We start from the raw sequence: 25,547 nt of genomic DNA, 5'->3' as shown, positions 1-25,547 counted from the left end.
ATTTGTGGCAATTCTAATTATTCCCATGTTTTAAACAATATTTTAGACCAAGGACAGGAAAGCAAAAAGGAAGTGGCCTCAAAAACACAGTGTATGTTAGTATTGGAGAAAAATGAGATGAATAGAATTGTTAAGTAATTTTACTGGGGAACTGATATATTTGAATCAGCATTAGAATGCTAGTAAGGACTGGGTTATAAAAAAACCATGTGGCACTTTATTAATAAACTGTTTGGTCCAGTGCTCATTTGACAATTTCTGGAAAAACATTTTTTCAGTTTTCATCAAAGTCCAATAAGCATTTATCTATTTGCAGTTTCATCTAAAAAAAAATGACAATACTCATCCCCAGAATGAACATTTATTGTGAAATCATGTGTTCCATTTCTTTAAAAAAGGTTGCCAGGTTTTCTTCTTGAGATGACTGTTATACAAATAATATAATTCTACATTGCATACTTCTGAGTCCAGTCTCTTGCTTGCTTGATGTATCTACCAAAAGTAAAACAAGCAACACAAACTTAGCACTCAAAAATACTTAACAGAGATGTGATTTAAGTCTGTGGGAATTTTAGAAGACCAATTTTATTAAAAGCACACAATACAGGAAAGTATCATCTATAATAGATTTGAAAATAGCAATGGCCTCTGGACCCAAACTGACACTTTACCACACACAAAAATTAAGGGACCACTGGAAGTATTAAGTATATTAGATAGTTAAATTGAATTGCTGATTGTTCTATATTTCCCAATTGGCCTTTGTCAGTCCTCTTCTCCATTGGTTGAGATGCATCCATCATCTGACTCATTTTAAACTGATCTGATGTCAGTCCTGGGCCAATGTTATAATAGTTTCTGCACAGTTTTTCCTCTTGACTTTTCAATGTTTAATCTATAGCTAGGGAGCTTATAATTAGGTGAATATTCAAAACATCCTTTCTCAGACAGTTCATGGCCTATAGACGTTTTCTTTGTTGAAAGGCTATCTGTATTCTGAAACAAATTAAAATACTGGCAGCAGTGTAGAATGATTCTTTGTCATTGCCTTGTGTGGATAATGTGAAAGTAAAACGAAGTCATGCATGTGAATTTAAGAGAGGCATTGGAAGTTGGCAAAAACAAGTTTTTGAAAGAAGTAAATGTTTTAATTAGTTCTGTAGTCAGATATATATATATATGTGTGTGTGTATATATATATATATATATATCAATCAATAAATGTCCATATCATTTCTTCAGTGATAATCAGATAAACTGCAGTTTATATACAGAGTCAAATGCACCAAAGGGGGGTGTGTGTGTGTTTTTTTTTACAGTGCTGAATTTCAAGAAGCGATCAATTAACAAAAAAGTAAGCTTCATTGAGTTTCCTGAGAATCTTACCCAGTTCTTTTCCCCAGGTAAATTTAAGCAGAACGATTACTGAACTTGTTATAGCTTTATAACAAGCATGCAACTGAACTTTATAACATGCATGCAACATATTTATAGGAGCAAATGGCCATTGCAGGAGTGCTTTTATTTGCACTTCAATATTTTAAAAATGCAATAAAAACATTGATTAAACTGCATTTGCTGATGGCTCCAATAATTCTGTGGATGGTACTTACTTCTCTTTATAGATTTTGTACATTTGTGCAATTTCTGGAACAAGTGGATCATCAGGATTAGGATCACACAACATTGAGCAAATAGACAACAAAACTGTCAGGAAAGAAGAATGACAGCCATTACTCCTAAGTGTTCTGCTACGAATCAGCATATTTGCTGTAATTAACCAAGACAGCATATCAAACTACAGTACAACTCTGGTTATCCAAAATGGTCGGGACCAGGTCTATGTTGGATAATAAACTTTTTTTTCTCCAGAGAACTGGTCATTTTTACAAATAGTCTAGTAGCAACAGCAAATCACTTCAAACATTGTTTAAACAACAACACACAAGAGAAGGCTTTAAGTATTAAAATAATGATTAATTCTCACAAAAAAAAGCTGATCACCAACACCTCCCCATTGAGGTCCGCACTATCGCTGGGAGCCTGAGGTCTGCAGCCAGTTTGGCCCCACAAAATTAGGAAAAATTAGGATTTTGAAGAATCCAATTTTGGAGAATTTAGGTTGTAATGTATATCAATTATTCTAACTTTTTAGGACATCCAAAGTCATTCATCAGAGCACATGATCATCGAGCCTGCTCTGCCATTTAATAAGATCATTATTGATCTACCCAATTACTCATCTGCTTATTCCCATTAAACTTTAATTTCCTCGAGTATGCAAAAATCTATCTGCATCTTGCGTATTTCCAACACTGTATTTATATTTTACCACTGTACTCCAGTTAGCAAACCCTGGCCCATACACAATCTATCTACAGCTCTCTGTAGACTCTCCATATCCTCTGCAACAGCTCTTCCACAGGATTCAGTGCCATCATCAAATTTAGATCCTCTTCGAAATCATTAATGTTAATCTTGAACAATTGAAAGTCAACTGAATCCTGCAATACTCCACTCACCACTGATTGCCAACTGGAGAAACAGATTTATCCCAACTCTAACCTGTCTGTTCAGTAACCCTCTATCTATTCTGATACACATTACCCTTACTTAACTCCATGCATCCTTATCTTAAGGATTAGTCTTTTTATGCAGCATCTTATTAATCATCTGGAAATCCAAGTACTCAACATCCACATGTTCCCCTCTATCTCGGACACTTGTTATATCCTGTTTAGGATGAACAATGTCCGAGGTATCAGGGAAAAGTCTCTTGCTTTTCTTTTAGTTGTTTCATGGGTTCTTTTAAATTAATTGTTCTGGGCAGTCAGGATATTAGATAAACATCCCATACAAAATAGGTAATCTTCAACAATTCAACCCTCTGAATGAGGGAAAATTAATGATAAACAAGAGAGGATACATGATTGAATTGATAAAATATAGAGAAGTCAGTTTAATGCTACTACTATAAAACCACTACTAGAAGAACTTACTTTTTTAAAAAATTTTTATTTTTCACACCATAAACCACATTAACCATGATACATACTTTTTCCTTTTCAAATATATACAGTGCCATTTTCTCCCCCCCCCTCCTCCCATCCCACCCTCCCTACCTCCCCCCCCCCCCGTCCATTTAAAGTACAAAATCTAGGATACATTAAACCAGTCAAACAATGTTGTCATTCAATAAAAATAAACAAGAAATTCCACTGAGTCAATTCTTTTCATTTCCTTCTCCTTTCGTTAATTTAGGTAGTGAATGTCCCCAGTAGGTTTTCTCTATTGTGTTTCATGTAAGGCTCCCATATTTGTTCAAATATTTCAATATTATTTCTTAAACTATATGTTATTTTTTCTAATGGAATACATTTATTCATTTCTATATACCATTATTGTATTTTCAAATTATCTTCCAATTTCCAGGTTGACATAATACATTTTTTTGCTACGGCTAGAGCTATCTTAACAAATCTTTTTTGTGCACCATCCAAATCAATTCCAAATTCTTTGTTTTTTATGTTACTTAGGAGGAAGATCTCTGGATTCTTTGGTATATTGTTTTCTGTAATTTTAACAATTCAACCCTCTGAATGAGGGAAAATTAATGATAAACAAGAGAGGATACATGATTGAATTGAGAAAATAAAGAGCAGTCAGTTTAATGCTACTACTATAAAACCACTACTAGAAGAACTTTCTGAGGGACAAAAATAACACATTATTTCCACTCCAGGACCAATTTCATCTCAACTTTAGTCATCATGTTGCATGAACTTTCAGAGGTCAAGGTCACGCGAGTCACATGATGTAGTAGTGGCCGGTAGGAGAATACCAGGCCTCTCCAGAAAAGAAGGAAAAAAAGTGAAGAAGAGCAGTCCCAGTCACACAAATCACAACAAATAAAAAATAAAGGTGTGGAGAAAATGGCACCCAAGAAAGAAAAGCCAAAAACAACGGGAAGAAAAGAAGAAAGAGAGATGCCGGAAGAGAAAGGTGAAGGCCTTACCTGCATGAAAAAGCAGGGACCCGCCGTGGAAAGGTTAGTGGGGACCCTGCAGTGTCGTGACCCAGGAACCGCAGGACTGCAAAAATGGCTCACGGAGCCAAACAGGGGTGCACAACTGCGCATTTGCGAGAAATCGCACATGCGCGATACACACAAGGACAACACTGACAGGAGGGGTGAAACTCCACAGCATGAACAGCTGAGAGAGACCCCTCAGCAGGGCTCCCAGCTGGAAGATAAAGAAAACAATGGAAAAGGGAGGGGTGAGAATGAAAAAAGGAAACTAGAGATACAACAGATAACCAGCCCAGAAGAAGAGGACCAACATCAAGACACCATGGAAAAAAAAACCAATAAACTGAGACAAGCAGCTCAACAAGAATGTCAGAGGGGACACAGATACAAGGAAGAAAAATAGAAGACACAAGCCTAAGAGCAGACACGGAAAGAACACCAAGCTCTGCACAGAGGAATAGGAGGTAAAATGAATAGACAGTACATAGATTAAAAAAAAAATTTCAAGAACAAACGAAAGCATTAAAACAATGGCTGACACTAGAATTTAGTGAAATGAAAAGTACAGAAGAAAAAGTGAGTAGAATAGAGCTGGTCATAACAGATGTAGGGAAAAGATTAGAAAATGTGGAAGAACGTGTAATGGCAGTAGATATGGAAGTGAACGACTTAAAAAGAAAAATGAAAGAAAGTGAAAAAAATGTTAAAGAAACACAGGAGTTGTTAGCTCAGAAGATGGATATAATGGAAAACTATAGTAAGCAAAACAATATAAAGATAGTGGGCCTTAAGGAAGATGAAGAAGGCAAAGATATGAAAGAATTTATAAAAGAATGGATCCCAAAATCCTGGGAATGCCAGAAATGCAGGAAGGAATGGAAATAGAAAGGGCACACAGAACATTAACCCCGAAACCACAGTCACAACAAAAACCAAGATCCGTTTTAGTAAAATTCCTGAGGTACACAAAAAGAGAAAATATATTGGAGAAGGCAATGAATAAAAAAACCACTGGAATACAAAGGTCAAAAAAATTTTTTCTACCCAGACATAAGTTTTGAGCTCCTGAAGAAGAGGAAGGAGTTTAACGCAGCAAAATTGATCCTATGGAAGAAAGGCTATAAATTTATGTTAAGATATCCAGCGGTGCTTAAAATAGTTATCCCAGGGCAGCAAAACAGACTGTTCTCGGATCTGGAGAAAGCATGAGAATTTGCAGAACGCCTGCAAAACAGAGAGATGAAGAGATGTAATAAGAACAAAAAATGATGACAAATTACATATAAAGAAGTAAAAATAATGTATAAGTAAGAACTAAAGGAGAGAAGAAAAGGGAAGTAAGGGAGAAGGGGGAAAAAAGAGGGGTTAAAAAAATTAATAAATAAATAAAACAAAAAGAGAAGAAATGAGGGGGAGCTTTGTTGTAATGTGAAGATAAAAGTCTTTTCTGGAAGGGGTTGCGTGGGAGAGAATAACAGTCACTGCAAAACAAGTTGACACTTGTGAATGGGTTTGCAGTCCGAATGGAGAGGGGAGTTGTGGTTGTCCAGCAAGGGACAAGAGGCAACTCAGAGAGGGGGGGGGGGGGGGGAGGGAATTTTAGATGTGGGAATGGTTGAAATATTTTATGTTTTAGAAGTGTTGTCATACAGTGTGTCCAAAAAAGAAAAACTGAGAAATGGAAATGGGAAAAAGGGGAAAGGTGGTGGTGAGGGACCGGAAATGAGATGTAAACAAAGTATGAAATGACCATGTTGAACTATATGACTATAAATATTAACGGAATACATAACCAAATTAAAAGGAAGAGGCTATTAAATTTACTGAAAAAGTAAATAAATTGATATAGCATTCGTGCAGGAAACACATCTAACTGAAGTGGAACACAATAAATTAAGGAGAGAGTGGGTAGGGCACGTAACGGCAGCGTCATATAACTCAAAAGCCGGAGGTGTAGCTATATTAATCAATAAAAATGTACCAATGAAAATAGAGGAGGAAATAATAGATCCAGCAGGGAGTTATGTAATGATAAAGTGTCAGATATATTCAGAATTTTGGAATTTGCTCAATGTATATCCACCTAATGAAGAGGATCAAAAACTTATGCAAGATATCTTTTTGACACAGAGAATGGTGGGTGCATAGAATGTACTGCCGGCTACTGTAGTGAAGTCAGGGACAATAGGATCTTTGAAGAGACTGTTGGATAGGTACATGGAACAGAGAAAAATGGAGGGTCATGCAGCAGGGAAAATACAGGCCATTGGTAGAGTAGGTTATTATGTCAGCACAATACTGTAGTTGAAGGACTTGTACGGTGCTGTAAATTTCTGTTACATTATACAAATAGTCTACCTATCAGCAGTGGTTACTGCCCTCCTTTGCACTTATAACAGGTACCTCAAACTTCTGGAGAGATGCCACCAGTGCCGTGGTGACAACATCCTCCCAATTCATTAGCAGGATAATTGAATCAATAGTAATTATTTCTCCGAGGCCAACGCCCTGAACATTGAGGACCCAAGTACAGTCTGTCATTTAGTTCTGATTGGTTGGTCATGTAATTTGCATATCAATACCAAGACCCCAAAACTTACATACCACTCCAAACTGCATCACATCAAGAAACTACCAGATGGACAGAACAGAATATACAAGGTTCTCAAAGTCTTCTTGAAAAATTCTGGAAGGATTTGATTTTCTATTTTCAATGAAGACATTTCTCTTGAATCCTGGACCAACAGGCACAATTGCAGAAAAAAGGACTGAGGTGAAGAAAAATTTTGTCAGAGTTGTGAATCTGGAAATTCGGTCATTAGATTCATTCAAAAAAAGAGATTGATGGATTTCTGGGTATTAATAATCAAAGGATATATATATATATATATATAAATATGGAATGCTGTTAGGAAATGAAAATGAGGTACAAGATCGGCCATGTTCTTGATGAAAGGCAGAGCAAGATTCAACGAGCATATGGCTTACTCCTGTTCCTTATTTCTGATGCACAAAAAAGCCTAACAATCTAACTGTCTTCTGGGAATCCTTGGTCCATGACCACTTAAATACTTAAATGGTGAAGCATCTGGGATAAAATCAAGACCTTTGTCCATTTACCAGGAACACAAAGCTGCCCAACATAAATGGCAGAAGGAGCACATCTCCCAGTTTCCAGTGTTTCATATTAGCCTTGTAAGTATCTCAATACTCATAGAACTGGAGCAGAAGCAAATTTTCCTCAATCATCAGATATTGCCCAAAAAGATGCACAATCTTTAATGAATCACTGTGCGGCAGCTTGATCGAGATTAAATTGTCCGTGGACGCAGGGGAAAACAGAAAGCAACTCGGCAAGGGAACAAACGATGATTGTCAGGAATTTCATGATTAGATTGTCAGCAGTGGTGTTCTGCAAGGGTCTATACTAACTGCTTGCTTTTCATGGTAAACCCACATGATTTGAACTGATATGCAAGAACATTTTTGTTAAATGCTAGTTACACCACTATTGGCAGTAAAGAAGAAAATTCAAGATGATGGGAGGGTAAGCCAGAGAAAACACAATAAATGGTACAAGGTTGGGTAAAGAAATCTGAACACTGGAAAGCATGTATCCTGATGGTATCAAGATATAATTAAGACAGCAAAATGAGATGCCCTACATGATTGTAGGCATGGAATAAATCAACAGGGAGGTTAAGCTTGAACTACATGGACCAGAGGTGTCGTACACTGTACCAAAAAGAAGGCCACCAGGCTACAGGAATTATATAGTAACAGAGGAAGTAACAGATTTCCAGAGGAAATCTGACATTGCCACAGTTGGGGAATTATGAGGTTTCCCAAGTTAGGGATATTTTCCTTGGAAAAAAACAAGCCTGGTGAAGGATTTGAATGAACTATATAAAAAGCAAGCTTAGTCAGTGTAAATGAGAAGAGTCTCCCTTAGGAGAGGTCGATATCTGGAGTAGCCAGCCTTGGGTTAATTACAGGAAGATTGCAATAAAGTGATTATATTTACTGATTGTTGAAAATCTGGACTTCACTGAAATAGTACTAGAAACCCTGATCATTTTTAAAATATATGACTGAGGACTTGAGAGACTCGATATACTTGGCTACACAGTAACAGTAAGAAAAGGAAATGAACCTGCAATCAAGTTTTGGCTTACCAACTCCCCTCAATCCCACCAATTTCCATTTCCTCAGTACTACAGTTAAAGAATAACTGCAAAACTCACAGGATTTTGACACTGATAGAAATATAGTAATGAAGGCATTTGTTCTAGAAAATATCTGTTCTAGAAAATAAACATAACAATCTTCTTTGGCTTGGCTTCGCGGACGAAGATTTATGGAGGGGGTAAAAGTCCATGTCAGCTGCAGGCTCGTTTGTGGCTGACAAATCCGATGAGGGACAGGCAGACACGGTTGCAGTGGCTGCAGGGGAAAATTGGTTGGTTGGGGTTGGGTGTTGGGTTTTTCCTCCTTTGCCTTTTGTCAGTGAGGTGGGCTCTGCGGTCTTCTTCAAAGGAGGTTGCTGCCCGCCAAACTGTGAGGTGCCAAGATGCACGGTTTGAGGCGATATCAGCCCACTGGCGGTGGTCAATGTGGCAGGCACCAAGAGATTTCTTTAGGCAGTCCTTGTACCTTTTCTTTGGTGCACCTCTGTCACGGTGGCCAGTGGAGAGCTCGCCATATAACAAGATTTTGGGAAGGCGATGGTCCTCCATTCTGGAGACGTGACCCACCCAGCGCAGCTGGATCTTCAGCAGCGTGGACTCGATGCTGTCGACCTCTGCCATCTCGAGTACTTCGACGTTAGGGATGAAAGCGCTCAATGGATGTTGAGGATGGAGCGGAGACAACGCTGGTGGAAACGTTCTAGGAGCCGTAGGTGATGCCGGTAGAGGACCCACGATTCGGAGCCGAACAGGAATGTGGGTATGACAACGGCTCTGTATACGCTTATCTTTGTGAGGTTTTTCAGTTGGTTGTTTTTCCAGACTCTTTTGTGTAGTCTTCTAAAGGTGCTATTTGCCTTGGCGAGTCTGTTGTCTATCTCATTGTCGATCCTTGCATCTGATGAAATGGTGCAGCCGAGATAGGTAAACTGGTTGACCGTTTTGAGTTTTGTGTGCCCGATGGAGATGTGGGGGGGCTGGTAGTCATGGTGGGGAGCTGGCTGATGGAGGACCTCAGTTTTCTTCAGGCTGACTTCCAGGCCAAACATTTTGGCAGTTTCCGCAAAGCAGGACGTCAAGCGCTGAGGAGCTGGCTCTGAATGGGCAACTAAAGCGGCATCGTCTGCAAAGAGTAGTTCACGAACAATTTTCTCTTGTGTCTTGGTGTGAGCTTGCAGGCGCCTCAGATTGAAGAGACTGCCATCCGTGCGGTACCGGATGTAAACAGCGTCTTCACTGTTGAGGTCTTTCATGGCTTGGTTCAGCATCATGCTGAAGAAGATTGAAAAGAGGGTTGGTGCGAGAACACAGCCTTGCTTCACGCCATTGTTAATGGAGAAGGGTTCAGAGAGCTCATTGCTGTATCTGACCCGACCTTGTTGGTTTTCGTGCAGTTGGATAATCATGTTGAGGAACTTTGGGGGACATCCGATGCGCTCTAGTATTTTCCAAAGCCCTTTCCTGCTCACGGTGTCGAAGGCTTTGGTGAGGTCAACAAAGGTGATGTAGAGTCCTTTGTTTTGTTCTCTGCACTTTTCTTGGAGCTGTCTGAGGGCAAAGACCATGTCAGTAGTTCCTCTGTTTGCGCGAAAGCCACACTGTGATTCTGGGAGAATATTCTCGGCGACACTAGGTATTATTCTATTTAGTAGAATCCTAGCGAAGATTTTGCCTGCAATGGAGAGCAGCGTGATTCCCCTGTAGTTTGAGCAGTCTGATTTCTCGCCTTTGTTTTTCTACAGGGTGATGATGGTGGCATCACGAAGGTCCTGAGGCAGTTTTCCTTGGTCCCAACAAAGCTTGAAAAACTCATGCAGTTTGGCATGCAGAGTTTTGCCGCCAGCCTTCCAGACCTCTGGGGGGATTCCATCCATACCTGCTGTTAATCCCTTTATTTTTCTTTCCATCTCATTCTATTCCAGGTAATTTTGTAGTTTCTTCCTCAATAGCTATTTGTGGTTAGCATACTATCATCCCAAAACTCTAAGTTTTCCAACCTGAAATTTCATTCTTTTGCTCATATTCCATTTCTAAAACCTATTTTCAAACTACACAAGGCAAGGTTCAGCACACAGGCTTTCATGATAAAAAGTTGCCTTGCACCTATCTATCCACCCACACCTCTGCTTCAGAAATGTACCTTACTCCTCTGAGCGATAATTTCATGTTTCCTTCTCTAACTTTGCCAAATGTACAAGCTGCATTGACAACAATTATGGAAATGAATTGCACCTCCAAAATATCAGTAAACTTGACTCATTTGAGCTTAGTTTGAAAATAGTTCAAATTTCATCTACTGATCTTCATTTTCAAATGTTGGCCTTGCTAAATGAAATATTTTAGTGCAAATCCAAAAGAGATTCAGAATGAACAATGAAAAGATATTCCCAAATAGTGCATTCAACAGGCCAAAAATGTCAGCCTTACCTTTTGATATCGTTAATGCAGGTGACCACTGTGAACGCAGAATATCAAGACATATACTCCCATTGCTGTTTATGTTTGGGTGGTATATTTTTGTTGTAAATACAACCTTAATTTAAAAAAAAATATATAAAAAGTGATTATTACTGAGAGAAGTTACCTTCTTTTATCTCCCAATGTGCAGAATATCCAAAGATCAACTTACCTTTGGTGGTTTAAAAGGGTAATCTGCAGGGAAGTTTATTGTAAGGAAAAACACTCCTCCTTGATATGGACTGTCACACTAAGGAAAAGAAAAATAGAAATTCCTGTATTAAATACACCCAACATTTGCCTCTTAAAATACTGTATGTAAGTAAAATGTGGAGAATTCTGAACTACTCACGGGTCCTGTTATAGTCGCTTGCCAAACGAACACTAAACATTGAAGGCAAAGAATATTAATCAATATTCAGGATGAGAACATTTGAGAAAAATATCTTGAAGATGTGTCTAAACAAAAAACACCCTTACAATTATCTCCTGCTGGACCTGCTGAACATTGAGCTGGTGGATCTTGCTGCAAATCTTTTAATTCCTAAATGATAAAAAAGAAAATATCATCACTGCAGCAAAAAAAAAAGACAAATTGCACAAAATAAATTGTTGAAATACATGGCTAGTAAAATACTCATTGTCTATGTTGTGGTTTTGTACAAATTTGGTTACTGTAATTTTTCTTTAATTTTTTTTAACAGCTACATCTATTTTTTTTTTCATTAAAATTCAAACTAACAGTTTGGTCCCATCAGATTCTTGAATTTTTCCAATTCTGTTTCAACAATGAACTCTATTCAGGAATCATTGTTTGACTGTGTCATCCAGTGATTCTATGGATTCAAATTCCAGTCAATGAGCTCTACTTGTGATAGATGCATTATTGATGTGGCTTCATTGATTCATATGTTTTGGTCATGTCCTGTGTTAGAAAAATTTTGGAAAAATATTTTTAAAACTCCATCAATGGTACTGGTTATTCAATTACAACCTAATCCCTTAACTGCTCTTTTCAGAATTACAGGTGTAGGTTGTTTACCTACTTCTGCATAATGAGTTGTAGCTTTTTCTACACTATTATCTGGAAGAGCCATTTGACTTAAATGGAAAGATTCTGATTTTCCTACATTATTTCAATGGCTTTCTCATGTTCTGTCTTCTTTAAATCTAGAAAAAAAATTCATGTTGTACTTTAGAAACAACTACTAAATTTGAAGAAATATGGCAACCATCTATTGATTACTTTCATGGGATATAACTGACGTTATTCCAAGATTAAAAGTTGCCTGTGCTATACACATAGAAATCACACAAAATTTAAAAGCCTGCTCTTTATCAAGACAGCAAATTTGTATTTCTGCTCTAACCAATGATAACCTTGTAGGGCTAAAGCAGCAGAGGTTCTCATCTGGAAAACCATGATGGGGCAAGTTTCTTCCGCAAGACACTGACGTGACTAATTAGAAGAGGTCAGTTTGAAGAACAGATCTCGCTCTGAAAACAGACAAGAACCTTCCTGAGCGTTAACCATTTACCTTTCAAGCACCAAAGCCTGGTGAACTTTATAAATGTTGAATTCTGTGCACAGTATAAGAATTGCCTGCAACCAGTGAACTTGGAGGAATGAGAAATGAGATTGGACTGTGAACCAAATAACTTTTCTAAATTTACACACACATTACATACACGTGCACTTAGAATTAGAAGGGGGTTAAGTTAGTTAATAGTGATAAGTTAAAGTGTGATCCTGTTTTCTTGTTTAAAGATGATTAAAAGCAACTTTTGTTAAGTTGGTGAATATCTATTGCTGCTGGGTTTTGGTCCTCTTGGATCATAGCATTTTATAGAATAAAACAGCAAACATAAAATTTTTTAAAATATTATGTCCAGAGGTTATGAAAGTAATCCAGGAATGGTCCCCACAACATCTGAAATTATATATTTGAATTATTAATTTAATAACATGTCTTTTCTAAATTTAAACAGGACATGATGCCCCTGAGCCAGAGAGCATGAGTGGGCAGGGCAGCATCCTTCTATAAACAATATTGCACATCTAGCCAGGAGAGGTTTAATTGGAGTTGGGAGGAATATCATCATCTCCAGTTGTGTCAAAAAGAGCAATCAGAGGATTAAGCTCTAAATTTACATTTAAAATTAAGGATAGAGTTGAAATAAGACAACTGAGCGGCCTATCCCAAGGATCTGTCGAATACCTACAGATTACAAAAACTGCAAGGATTATATTAAGTCTGGAAAGGAAGAGTTAATTCATAGAATAACGTCAGTTATATCCCATGAAAGTAATCAATAGATGATTGCCATATTTCTTCAAATTTAGTAGTTGTTTCTAAAGTACAACTTATGAATTTTTTTCTAGATTTAAAGAAGACAGAACATGAGAAAGCCATTGAAATAATGTAGGAGAATCAGAATCTTTCCATTTAAGTCAAATGGCTCTTCCAGATAATAGTGTAGAAAAAGCTACAAATCATTATGCAGAAGTAGGTAAACAACCTACACCTGTAATTCTGAAAAGAGCAGTTAAGGGATTAGGTTGTAATTGAATAACCAGTACCATTGATGGAGTTTTAAAAATATTTTTCCAAAATTTTTCTAACACAGGACACGACCAAAACATATGAATCAATGAAGCCACATCAATAATCCATCTATCACAAGTAGAGCTCATATTAGGAAAGATGTGAGCTCGTTTATCTTCAGACGTACAAGCTGTATGAAAGAATAACATGCATAAAGTGAAGTAATAACTAGTCTAGTAATTCTTCCCCGATGTTTCAGGAGATAATGTTAGTTGAAGTTCCGATTCCCATGTTTGTTGAATTTTATCCATGGGGACTGATCTCAAATTTAATTCAAGTGTATAAATAGTACCAATTAAACCCTTCCAAAAGGGGTTTAACTGGAACAAAGTGTCAAGTAAATCTGGTTGTTGTGATGTTAGATAATTAGACACTACGTATTCAGAAAATTTGTAATCTGTAGATATCTAAACAATGTGTGTATGGTAAATTATATTTGGTAGAAAGCTGTTCAAAAGACTTCAAACCTCCATCAGCGAATAAATCTACAAGAGATCATTCTTTTAATCTTCCAAACAAGGAAGGTTCAGCCAAGAGTAGATGGTGTGTAAAAAAAATACATCAGCCAAGGCAAAAAATTTTAATCAAAAAAACCTTCCAAATTGAAACCAAATACATAATGAATATTTAATAATTGGATTGGAAATATACTTACTGATCTTAGATAGTGTAAAAGGTGATGGTGGTTCTAAAAAAACTAACTCTGGACAGTTTTCAATTCCAAATCTATCGAGAGTGGATGCTCAAATTTATTGAAGTAATAAATCCAAAAAATAATATAGTGAATATTAACTGCCCAAAAGTAAAAGCTCAAACTTGGTAAGGCCATATCACCATCCTTCTTAGGTTTCTGTTAGTGAGGCTCGTTCAATCTGGCCCCTTTCAGATTAGCTTTCGTAGCATCCCAAAAAAAAACCAGACTGGAAGTTTTTGATGAATTGTTTGTATCAAAGAAAAAGGGGTTATCTTGCTTCTCCATAAATTTCACAAATTCATTATTTGAGAGCAAACTCGAATGAAAATGCAAATGTCTTTTAATTTGAGGAAAGCCAGGAAAAGTCATAGCAAACACAACAGGGGCACGATCTATTACTATAGTTCGATAACTACAGAACCAAATCAGAGGGGTCAATTGGTTAATCAGTAAGAAAATAATCAATTTGCGAATACATTCGATGAACGTGTGAGAAGAAGGAACACTCTCTTCTATTTGGGTATTAAACAATGAAAACATCAGAAATACCATAATCTTATATAAAAAATGATTTAATGAGGCAAATTTACTTATTATGGCAGATTTAAGAGAAGAGCAATGCAAAGAAAGGTCTAACCAACAATTAAAATTCCTACCAAGTACTAGAGAGTATAGTTCAAAAAACACAACATTATCTGTATTAGGGTCGTAGATATTAGCTAAAACTATCATTTTATTGTTCAATTTCCCTGTAATAATAATATATTGACCATTTATATCTAAGATTACTCTGTTGGACAAAAGGACAATATTGGTCAATAAGTATAGAAATCCCCCTAGCTTTAGCCTGGAAGGAGAAATAAAAAATCTTTTCCTCTCCACTTTATCATGAGACAAGAATTATCGCAACTACGAATGTGTTCCTTATAAAAATACAATATTAGCTTTAAGCTGTTTCAAACGTGAAAATACTTTCTTCCACTTCATCATACCATTTACATTCCAAGTGAGATAGTTAATAGAATTATCCATAATTTTCCCTTATTAATGTGAACTGATTAGAACAACCAACATCTAGGCACCAGGTGACAACCTTGAAGTGAAAATATGAAACTGGTGATACATTGAAAAAATCCATTGGACAATCAAAGTTTAAACACATGCCTAAAGCCATAATTACATGGAAGAAAAAGAGCCCCAATCTCCCCTCCTCCACCTTCTGGAATCCAGAATGCGATTAAAGATTTCACAGCTCAAACCCAATTATCTTCCAGCTGGAGTTTGTTGACAAAATCTCCATTGCTGTAAAAGTAAATATATAGTATTCTTCTAAGCAAAATAATTTATTTTGACTACAAACAATAGTTACTTTCCAAATTTCTCATGTACTTTTCCCTGTGAAGTAAATAATTAAATAATTTCACTTGAAAGAAAAATACCAAATATTAAGCCAATATTTCTGAAAAAAGTGAATATATATTCAAAACTCATTAAAAGAATAAAAATTACTTCCATAAATACAACCCTAGTAAGTTGATTATGCCAGAAAATAAATAAATAAAAGAAAAAATGCCCAAACAAAAAAAAACAACCAAATTTTATGTAGGAAAATCTCAGTTAATAGTTGATCTTCATTCTTCAAGCAGAAGTTCCCACAGGGAACAATGTAGGCGTAAATTCTTCTAAGAAGCTCTGAGCCTCGTCGACAAAACACAGTAGCCTCCTCTGTCCATTAGAAAGTTCAATAAGAAGCTGTACAGGATATAACAGGGAAGGCTTTAAACCATGCTCTGACATTACTTCTTTCTATTCGCCACACTGTTTCATGTTTCAGGACAGTAATCTTCTACAATTCTTATGCGTTGACTGCGAGTATCCATCTGTCGGGCTTCACAAATCAAAGACTCCTTTACTTGATAAAGATGTGGCCGATGAATAACCGAACAAGGTCTCTGCCCTGGATCTGGCTTATGTAATAAAGAGCGATGTCCTCCATCAATCACTGGGGCAGATGAAAGAAACTCTTTACCAAAGACCATGAAAACCAAGTCTGAAAATAATTTAGTCGGTTGCCCATTGGATTCAGGCAAACCCAGGATTTGTAAAATCTGTTGTCTACTCCTTCCTTCCAGACCAACTACTTTTCTCCTTAGTTTCAAATTACTGTCATTTAACCCCAAGCATGTATTTTCTACTTCAACGCGTTGAATTAAATTGCTCAGTTCTTCCTCAACCGTTGTCAAATGTTCTCCATATTCTTCAGTTTTTTTTTGTACTAGGTTGAGTTTATTATTAATCTGACTGAAGACATCTTTAAGATCATCAGTTATTGTCTGTCTATGCTGATTGAGTATCTCCATGTTAGACGTCATGGTCAGATTCGCTAACACTACTTCTTTCTTCCAAATTTACTTCTTGTAGCCATTTCAATACAAGTAGAAGAAAGAAAGACAAGCAATATAGAGCACTTTAGTTGTAAAATAAAGAGCTGGGAAGATGGAAGAAATAAAGTAATAGGAGCTGTAGACTGCTGCTGTTACCCCATGAACAGCCACTGGGTCCCGTTTAATTACATCTCCACAGATGCTGCCTGAACCATTACGTAGTTCTTGCATTTTTGTTTACTTCAGATTTCCAGCATCTGCAGATTTTTTTTTGCTTTTCGAATAATACATTCTGATGCTTGATCAAATTTAACTAGAATCAGAGATTTTGCATGACCCAGCACCATAAGGTTTTTTGTTAAATTTTAAGAGGTGAAGCATATCATATGCAGATGTATGATGCACATACAGGGAGGAGAACCTATGCAAAGGAAATACAAAGAGCTCAAGGAGCAGCGGAGCTGGGTTCAAGCAGCAGCACATGGCCAAAAGGAGGAATGGAGCTGGATGGCATCCTGTTATTGTCAACAGTGATGGAAAAGCCAAGGAGGAAGTGGTGCGCAAGGTAGAGGAAAGGCGGTAAGTGAGCGGGGGTCATGTTAGACTAAGGGCAAGCCCCTGAATCCCAGCTCTCCCGTCCATCCTGCTCTCCAATGTCTGTTCCCTGGTGAACAAAATGGATAACATCCAACTTCGGAAGTCTGCACAGTGTGAGTACAGGGGCTGCTGTGTCTTGGTCTTCACTGAAATGTTACTCAGTGACATTGTCCCAGATGTGACCATTCAGCTGGACGGGCTCGCTTTATTTCGGGCTGACAGACATGCAGTTCGGTGTGGTAAAGTCTGTGGCGGCGGCTTGTGTTTACATCAGCACAGAGTGGTGTAAGGACACTGTACTGGTTTCCAGTCAAATTTCTGAGTGTCAGTAGACCATTTTATCTTTTGTGGAAATTTACCACGATCCCAATAGTTTGAGTGTACATCTCCCCAGCGCTAATGCTAAGGAGGCAATCTGGAATCCGTATGGGGCTAAAAGTGAACTCCAGATCGCACACCGATGGAATGATTACTATTGCTGGGGATTTCAACCAGGTGAACCTCAAGTCAGGGCAATCTAAATTCCATCAGTTATGTAGATTTTGCTACGGGAGGGGTGAACTCATTGAACCTTGAGTTTACTAACTTTTCCAACGCACATCAGGCAGAGTTCTGCCCCACCTCAGATATTCAGACTACATTTCTGTAATGCTAATACCGGCATACAGATTCTCCAGACCAGTTCTGAAGCAGGTTAAAACCTGGTCAGCAGGAGTCATTCATGCACTTCAAGACTGCTTTGAGCGCACTGACTGGCGCACGTTCAAGGAAGCAGCAACTGGTGGCGACTGCATCATTCCGGAGGAGTATACGCATCAGTGACCAGCTACATTAGTAAGTGTACTGAGGACATCACTGTGCCCAAGACCAGCATTACTCACTCAAATCAAAAGCCTGTGCTGCTGAGGAACTGAGACTCTGCTTTCAGAGCAGACAACCAGATAGTCCTAGCTATTGCAAGAGCCAAGCTGTCTAAGGCCATTAGCGAAACAAAGTGTGCGCGTGCCCAGAACATTCACAGTCACTTCTTGGACAGCAAGGGCATGTGACACATGTGGAAAAGCATTCAAGATATCACCAACCACAAGACTACACCATCTACATGTGCTGGTGATGCCTCTCTCCCATATGCACTAAACAACTTCTACATGCATTTTCAGGAGATAAACCATGTCACAGAGAAGGACCCCCCCCTACCCCACCACCACCACAAATGATCAGGTACTGTGTCTTACAGTGGCCGATGTGAGGAGAGAGTTAGGCAAAGTCAACCCACGAAAAGCTGCTAGACCAGATAACATTCCTGGCAAGGTATGTGTAGCAGATGTTCTCACTGATGTCTTTAACATTTCCCTGAGAAGTGCTTCGAGAGGCTCGTCAAGGAGCACATCAAACTCCTGCTGCCCCTGTCACTGGACCCCCTGCAGTTCACATACAGATCCAACCCCTCTACGGATGATGCCATCGTCATCATCCTCCATCTAGCCCTCACCCACCTGGAAATTTGGGACATGAATGTTCGAATGCTGTTTATGGACTTCAGTTCAACATTCAACACAATCACACCTCAGAAAACCTGATAGGAAAGTTGAGCCTGCTGGGTCTAAACACCTCCCTCTGCAATTGGATTCTTGACTTTCTGTCGGGGAGATCTCAGGCAGTTCGGATCGGAAACAGCACTTCCAAGACAATCACACTGAGCACAGGGGCCCCCCCAGAGCTGTATGCTTCATCCACTGCTGTTCACTCTGCTGACCCACGACTGTGTAGCAAAACACAGCTCAAACCTCATCATCAAGTTCTCTGACAACACAACTTTATTAGTAACTATGATGAGTCAACATCCAGAGATAAGGTGCAGATGGTGCAGAGCTAACAACCTGTATCTGAACATTAATAAAACAAAAGAGATGGTTTTCGACTTCAGGAGGGCCCGAAGGGAACCACGCTTTGCTGACCTTTGACGGCTTGACCATTGAGATTGTCAAGAGCATCAAATTCCTCGGAGTGCATTTGGCGGAGAATCTCACCTGGTCCATTAACATCAGCTCCATAGCCAAGAAAGTCCAACAGCGCCTCTACTTTCTGCAAAAGCTTAAGAAAGGTCATCTCCCACCCTCCATCCTCACTACATTCTTCAGAGGATGTATCGAGAGCATCCTGTGCAACTGCATCACTGCCTGATTTGGAAGCTGTACCACTTCAGACCACAAAATGCTGCAGAGGATAGCGAAGTCAGTGGAAAAGATCACTGGGGACTTTCTTCCGACCATGACAGACATCTACAATACATGTTGCATGCAGAAATCAATAAACATTGTGAAGGACTTCACACACCCATCATGTAAACCTTTGTCCCTTCTGCCATCTGGTAGGAGGTACCATAGCACTTGGGCCCTTATATCCAGACTGGGCAAAAGTATTTCTCCCCCCCCCCAAGCCATCAGGCTTCTGAATTCCCAGAACATGTGTACCATAGACTTTTATTATGTCTTAATATTTTAACTTCTATTTTAACTTGTATTTATGTAAATCTGCTCAATGGTCCTGGAGAAACACCATCTTATCTTTACCACACAATGCATGGTATGAACAACAAATAAAGGTGACTTGATTTGAAGTGAATAAAGAGATTCCAAAATTGAGAGGAATGCCAAAGTTTTTTTTGATGAAAAAGTTAAACTATTTATCTCCCATACTTTATGGTCATGTATTTACAGCTACTCATTCATTTGGTGCCAAGTTCATTTTTGTTACAGAGTTATGTGTTATGTATTGACCTATGTGTTGGGTGGTTTTATGTTAAAAAATGACAGTTTGCCTTTGAGAGCCAAGGTGAAGGTGGACTGCTGAGAGTGAGAGACAGACTGAGCATGTGTTTCTGGACTTGGAAGACAAACCATGACTGAGTGTGGCTGTAGAATGAAAGGAAACCCAAGCATGAGTCATTGTCTAAGAGGCAGTTTGGAATGTTGGGCATCTTAAAAAGTAAATGAAGATTCCAAAGGCAGCCAGAAGGATCCGGACCAAGCCATTTTTTTTCTCTCTACGAGCAACACAAGACGACCACTTCAAATCTCTCTCTCTCTCTCTCTCTCTCTCTCTCACAAAGATCTTTTGGCTTCAGTTTATCAAACAAACTGAATTTTGTTTACCATCTTTACTTCGATTGCAATCAAAGTTTTGTGAGTCTTATGTGTTTTGTGTCTAAGTTTTTTTTTCTGTGGGCTGGTTGGGAATATAACTTAGACTTTGATTACATGTGTTATATTTAGGCTGGGGAATTTATTAGTTTTACACTGTTATAGATATTTGTATATTAACCAGTGGACATTGTTATAAAAAAGGGGGGGAGGCGGGAAGAGATTTGAATTAAAGTTTGAAGGTGAAATTCTGTTAATAAAATAATTGTTCATTTTTACCCCTGTGTGATATGCCTTCTTTGTGGTTGCTGGTTTGATCTTGTAACAATTTTAATTATTTTTTAAGAATAAAAGTGTTCTTCAGAATCAGGATTCACTGTCATGAAATCCAGGGTTTTGTGGCAGCGTCACAATGCGAACATTCATATTATAACCACCTTACCACATTACTATAAAAATACTAAAAATAATAGTGCACGAAAAGTAAGGCAGTGTCTTTGGTTCATTGATTATTCAGGAATCTGTTGGCAGCAGAGAAGAAGCTGACCTTGTGCTCGTTTAATGCTCATCTTTTGGCTCCTGTACCTTTTCCCCAATGGTAACAGAGCAAAGAGGGCATGGTCTGGGTGGTGGGGGAGTCTTTGGGGCACCTTTCCTTCAAATCTCTTAAAATCTAAGTTTATAAACTTTTTTTATATACATAAACTGCTGCATGGCAGAGTATAAGACAGTAATTAAAACGAGGAGTCCTCTAATACGATAAGTATAAAATCTGAACTTTACATTAAAACAATAAAAATGTATTATAAGTCTGTCTAACACATCTTACAGCATACACCAGTCGCCATTTGCAACAGTTGAATAACAGGAAAATCTCAGCACTCCCCCGCGGCATCCATCCATCCGCCCAGTTCGACTGCTATCAGCTCTGTACAGGCTTTAAATGGCTTGTTAAAGGAAGTTCGTTTTAGACTGTACTATTTAATCCTTTACTGGGTAATTTGCTTTTAAAATATTGTAAATTCATATTTTAAATGTGCCTAGCAGCACCACTCCACTGGTAAGTGCCTGACTTGGTGCAGTCCTACACAGTAGAGCTCAAACCTGATTTTATGTGGAATTTCTGGGGTTTTCTTATACACTGAAATATACAGTGTCTGTAATTTTGCTGTTTTGGTTCTCATTTGGACTGATTTTAGCTGATTAGGCTACATGTACTAAGGGATAGATCCATAGTCTTTCATGGCATTGCTCAAAGCAGAGCAGGAAAAGTTGGGGGGGGGGAGGAATGGAAGATATGTAGCTGAAGCATCCTGAATGCAGCTCCAGGGTCTGCGAAAGGTCAACCATAGAAATGGAGCATCAGCTAACAGCAGAAGAGGCATCTTCCACCAGGAGCAGCGATAGCAGCAATCATAGAATCCTTCTGAGATAAGATTCACAATCATTTAGTAGTACTGATGCTACTAAATGCAAAACTTAAGTTAACTTGATACCCTTGTTTTTAAACAAATTATTTGAATTTAATGTAGCTTGGAGTTTGCTGCCACTGGAAATCTAGAAAAGTGAAATGTAAATGTGAATGTGGCTGATAAAAGGAGGGAAGAACTTTCAAAATTACACTAACGATGAAGCAGAGAACAAAACCATAAAAGTAGAATCAATACAATAATTTACCATCCAATTCAAAGAAATACAATCCAGTAAGGAATAGATTTAAACTTTGGGAATCTAGATGCTTTAAATTGATAGGTATTTAAGGAAAGGTATTGGTGGTGTGGGTACAAAAAAACCAAGAATTTCATATAGAAAAGTACTCTTTACAGTAACATTCTTGCTAAAGGGATAAAGTATAGCACATTTTACAAAACAAATACTTCATTGTGTATCTCCCTAATAGATCAGCTGGTGAAGGCAGAGTTTGACTGAGTGACGTCAGCCAGAAAATCCTAGATTCAATTCCCAGTCTGTGCCGAGTTAGCTAGGGTAGCAGGATGAGTTCTCAATGCCCATGGACTGGAGAAAGTAAAAATCAGCCAGGGATCCAGGTGCTGATCAGAATTCCCCTGTTGTGAAGTGCATGCATGGACAAATCAGGCTCTGCTGTGATGCCCCTGAGGCAGAACAACTTGCAAAAAAACCCATTGTCTGGGTTCACATATGAAGAATGGCCACTTGCACGAGATAGCGAAGGGTGACATGTACATGTTGAACTGTGTCCCAGCATGAGTCAATGCCTTTAGTGGAGAAAATGATTGCTGGAGAGGAAAAATAAGTTTCATTTGTAAAAACTGTACAAAAATAGTGTTATACTCAAATTCCATTACTGTTGGTAGAAGCAAACCCTACTCTAGATTTGCAAGGCTTGGCAACCATTTCTACTGTAGGCAAGCTGCGCACAAACTGATACCCGCAGGCCGATCCCATTTCACAGGCTGCCTATATGGAAGCATGAGTTTCAAAAGTTCACTCCCAATGTTTCAAAAAAGTTAATCCAATGTTATTAAAATGTTATAAATGCTGTACTTTACAGGAGCTAAGTAATCTTAAAAGTAAATTTAAAAATTAAGTCACTTTTTTGTCATTTTGTGCACTTGAAGCTTGTATTGATAATTGAAAGACTTGGTATTTTGCAGAATTGTATTATTTCACCTTCAGAAATTCACAGCATCACATTGAAGAATGTTGAACAGAATAATGTAATTTTTCGACCGTCAGTCCAGATAGTCCCATGTCCTGCTCTTTCCCCATATTTTTCCATTAAGTATACATTCAATTCCACTACTGTGAAAAACTGCTGTGAACTTACATTAGCGATAAGATTAGAGTAGGTTATATACATGCACACATTTTGAAACGGATCTTATTTGAAAGACTGAAGAATTCATATTCAATTAACTTTTCAGAAACAATGGAGAATACGGAAGCACATTTCACAAGTAGGTGCTAATTGAAATCACATCATAAAATGAATAGACATTGTTTGAATTGGAGAGAGGCTGGCTGGTTGAACAACTACAAGGGTTCTGACTTTTTTAAACTACAGTGCTCACAAGAAAGGTCACTCCTGGATTTTATTTACCCAAGATAACAGCTTGACCAAGAAGGAGAACTCCTGTGGTTTGCTGAAGAAGGTGGGGGGGTTTTGCAAGTGAGAGAGTCACATCACATGAGCTTTCTAGCAGTTGGAGAGAGAGAGAGAGAGAGAGAGAGAGAGAGAGAGAGAGAGAGAGAGAAGACAAGCTCAACAAGTTCTCTCAACCAGTGTATGCATGACACTGAAAGAGACTGAACAGTCACGGCTGAAACAAGCCAGTAAAAGCTGGTGGGAAACAGAAAGCTCCAGAGCGGTGGACGGCTGGAAGTGATAGCCTGAAGGAAAGAGGTTATCATCTGGAGAACCCTGATGGGGCAAGTTTCATCAGTTGTGGAAATCCTGGAACAAATCTCTCTCTGCAAACCCTACAAGAACCTTCCTGAGCGGTAAACATTTACCTTTCGAGCACCAAAGGCTGGTGAACTTTATACATGTTAAATTCTGTGCACAGTATAAGAATTGCCTGCATCCAGGAAGGAGGAGTGAGATTGAACTGTGAACCAAAGAATTTTTCTTAAATTTACACACACATCATACACATGTGCTTAGAATTAGAAGGAGGTTAATTTGGGTTAGTTAAGTAAATAGGGATAAGTTAAAGTTTGATTCTATTTTCATGTTTAAAGTTAATTTAAAATATTTTTTGTTTAAGTAACTACTTGTCTTGATGAATGTCTATTGCTGCTGGGTTTTGGTGTCCTTTGGGCTTGTAACATTATTAATTTTACTCCAACACTTGTTGGTTTAATTTTTATTTATTTGTATAGCTATTAATGTAGCACTAAGAACATTGGCTCTCAATCGTGAATCAGGTATAAAATATATATACTGTATCTATAATACATTCGTCTATTACCTATTGAAGTGACTTCAATTCAGCACTGAGGAGAGTGCAGCATATCCAATTATATACCAAACAGATTTATAACTATCACTTACAAACTTAAAATGATTTCCAAAATCAATTCTGATATCCAAGTAATGCCAGTAGTTATTTGATAAAGGAATGTTTAATTATGTACATGACTTTCAAAATTAAAAGTCCCCATATTTTACAATGTAAACAATGGTGACAAATAAGGGTTATGGGGATAAGGCTGGAAAGGGGTACTGATGGTTGTGATCAGCCATGATCTGTAAAATGGCGGCACTGGCTCGACGGGCCGAAGGGCCTACTCCAGCTCCTATTGTCTATTGTCTATAAATATTTTTTTAACTATCAAATAATGGAAATCTATAACATCTTATTGATGGGAAATATATGTCATTACATCAGCATTCCTCATAGAACAGAGATGATAGTTGATTGGCACAATTTTTAGATTTTTTATTTCCTGGTGAAATTTTGTGGAATAAAACATAGGAGCTGGGTGGCACTTTCACCTCTTCTAAGAGGCAGAGTTAAGAATTATTCTCCTCTTACAAAATAGTTTCTGAGCTTTAAAGGCCACAAATCAACAATTGTATCTCATATCCTCTGACAACACCAATTTCCATATATTCCTCGGGTTCAAGGATCTGTATTATCTTAACTAAATATTACTCTAGTATAGTTCATATTTTAAATGCTTTAATATTTTCAGCATTTATCTCTGGACAGGTTGAGCCTGTTTCACATCAAGTACTTTTATTCTCTCTCTTTTAATTTCAACTTTTTTTAAAAATGGGCAATTCATTGAGGATCTCGGATATATCCATCAAATAAAAGATGATCCAACAGTCTTGGAATGAATCCGTTCATTATTTTTCTTGTGCCTCTGTAGCTGCTTCTCTTAATCTCCTGAATAATTAATGCACCAAAGACACTGCCTTACCTGCTGTGCACGAATTATTTTTATATAGTAATGATGTTTATGATGCTGTCGCAAAACACCGCATTTCATGACTTGTTCATAATAAATTCTGATATTAACCATCTGTGTTTGGATCAATGCACTATTCTTCAATGCTATCCAGAATTATGCATCGACATACACTCTATCTGCCACATTTTAATTTCCAATTTCTCTTTTCCAGAACAGAGAGTTCCATTTATTTTCACCATCCAAACTCGACAGATTGTCATTTCCTTTAGTCATTTCAATTATTCTATTCCTTCCATTTCATCTCCTCCTGATCTTTCCTGTATTTTATTTATTCCATTAAATGTTTTCAGCTTACACTATCATTTATTTTTGAAATGCAATCTTCCCTGTCCTTCATATTTCCAGAAACTTTTCCTTCCATTCTATCAGCCTTAACTAATCTCAAAATTCATTCAACAGTAAATTTTTCAGTAACAATTGGGTCCAGAGCAGTGGTTCTCTCAACCTTCCCTTAAGGTGGAATGTGAGCTTAGGGGAGCAGTTTGAA

The 25,547-nt window shown here is 38.0% G+C and overlaps 1 protein-coding gene across 1 annotated transcript in view; it reads right to left on the bottom strand.

Moving 5' to 3' along the window:
• Nucleotides 1–345: 345 nt before the first annotated feature.
• The window catches only part of LOC138744474 (ubiquitin-conjugating enzyme E2 D4-like), a 28,908-nt gene continuing 3,706 nt past the window's right edge, over nt 346–25,547 (bottom strand). The window contains exons 2-7 of the mRNA XM_069900686.1: nt 11,155–11,218; nt 11,027–11,058; nt 10,847–10,924; nt 10,645–10,750; nt 1,614–1,707; nt 346–492 (exon numbers count right to left, since the gene is read on the bottom strand). Of these exons, the coding sequence (XP_069756787.1) occupies nt 447–492; nt 1,614–1,707; nt 10,645–10,750; nt 10,847–10,924; nt 11,027–11,058; nt 11,155–11,218 (420 nt within the window). The 3' untranslated portion in view covers nt 346–446. The remainder of the gene's footprint in view (nt 493–1,613; nt 1,708–10,644; nt 10,751–10,846; nt 10,925–11,026; nt 11,059–11,154; nt 11,219–25,547) is intronic.

Source organism: Narcine bancroftii, chromosome 10 (genome assembly GCF_036971445.1).
Source record: "Narcine bancroftii isolate sNarBan1 chromosome 10, sNarBan1.hap1, whole genome shotgun sequence".
NCBI lineage: Eukaryota > Metazoa > Chordata > Chondrichthyes > Torpediniformes > Narcinidae > Narcine > Narcine bancroftii.
Note: the sequence above shows the minus strand (reverse complement) of the source record. Positions and strands in the feature narration are given on the sequence as shown.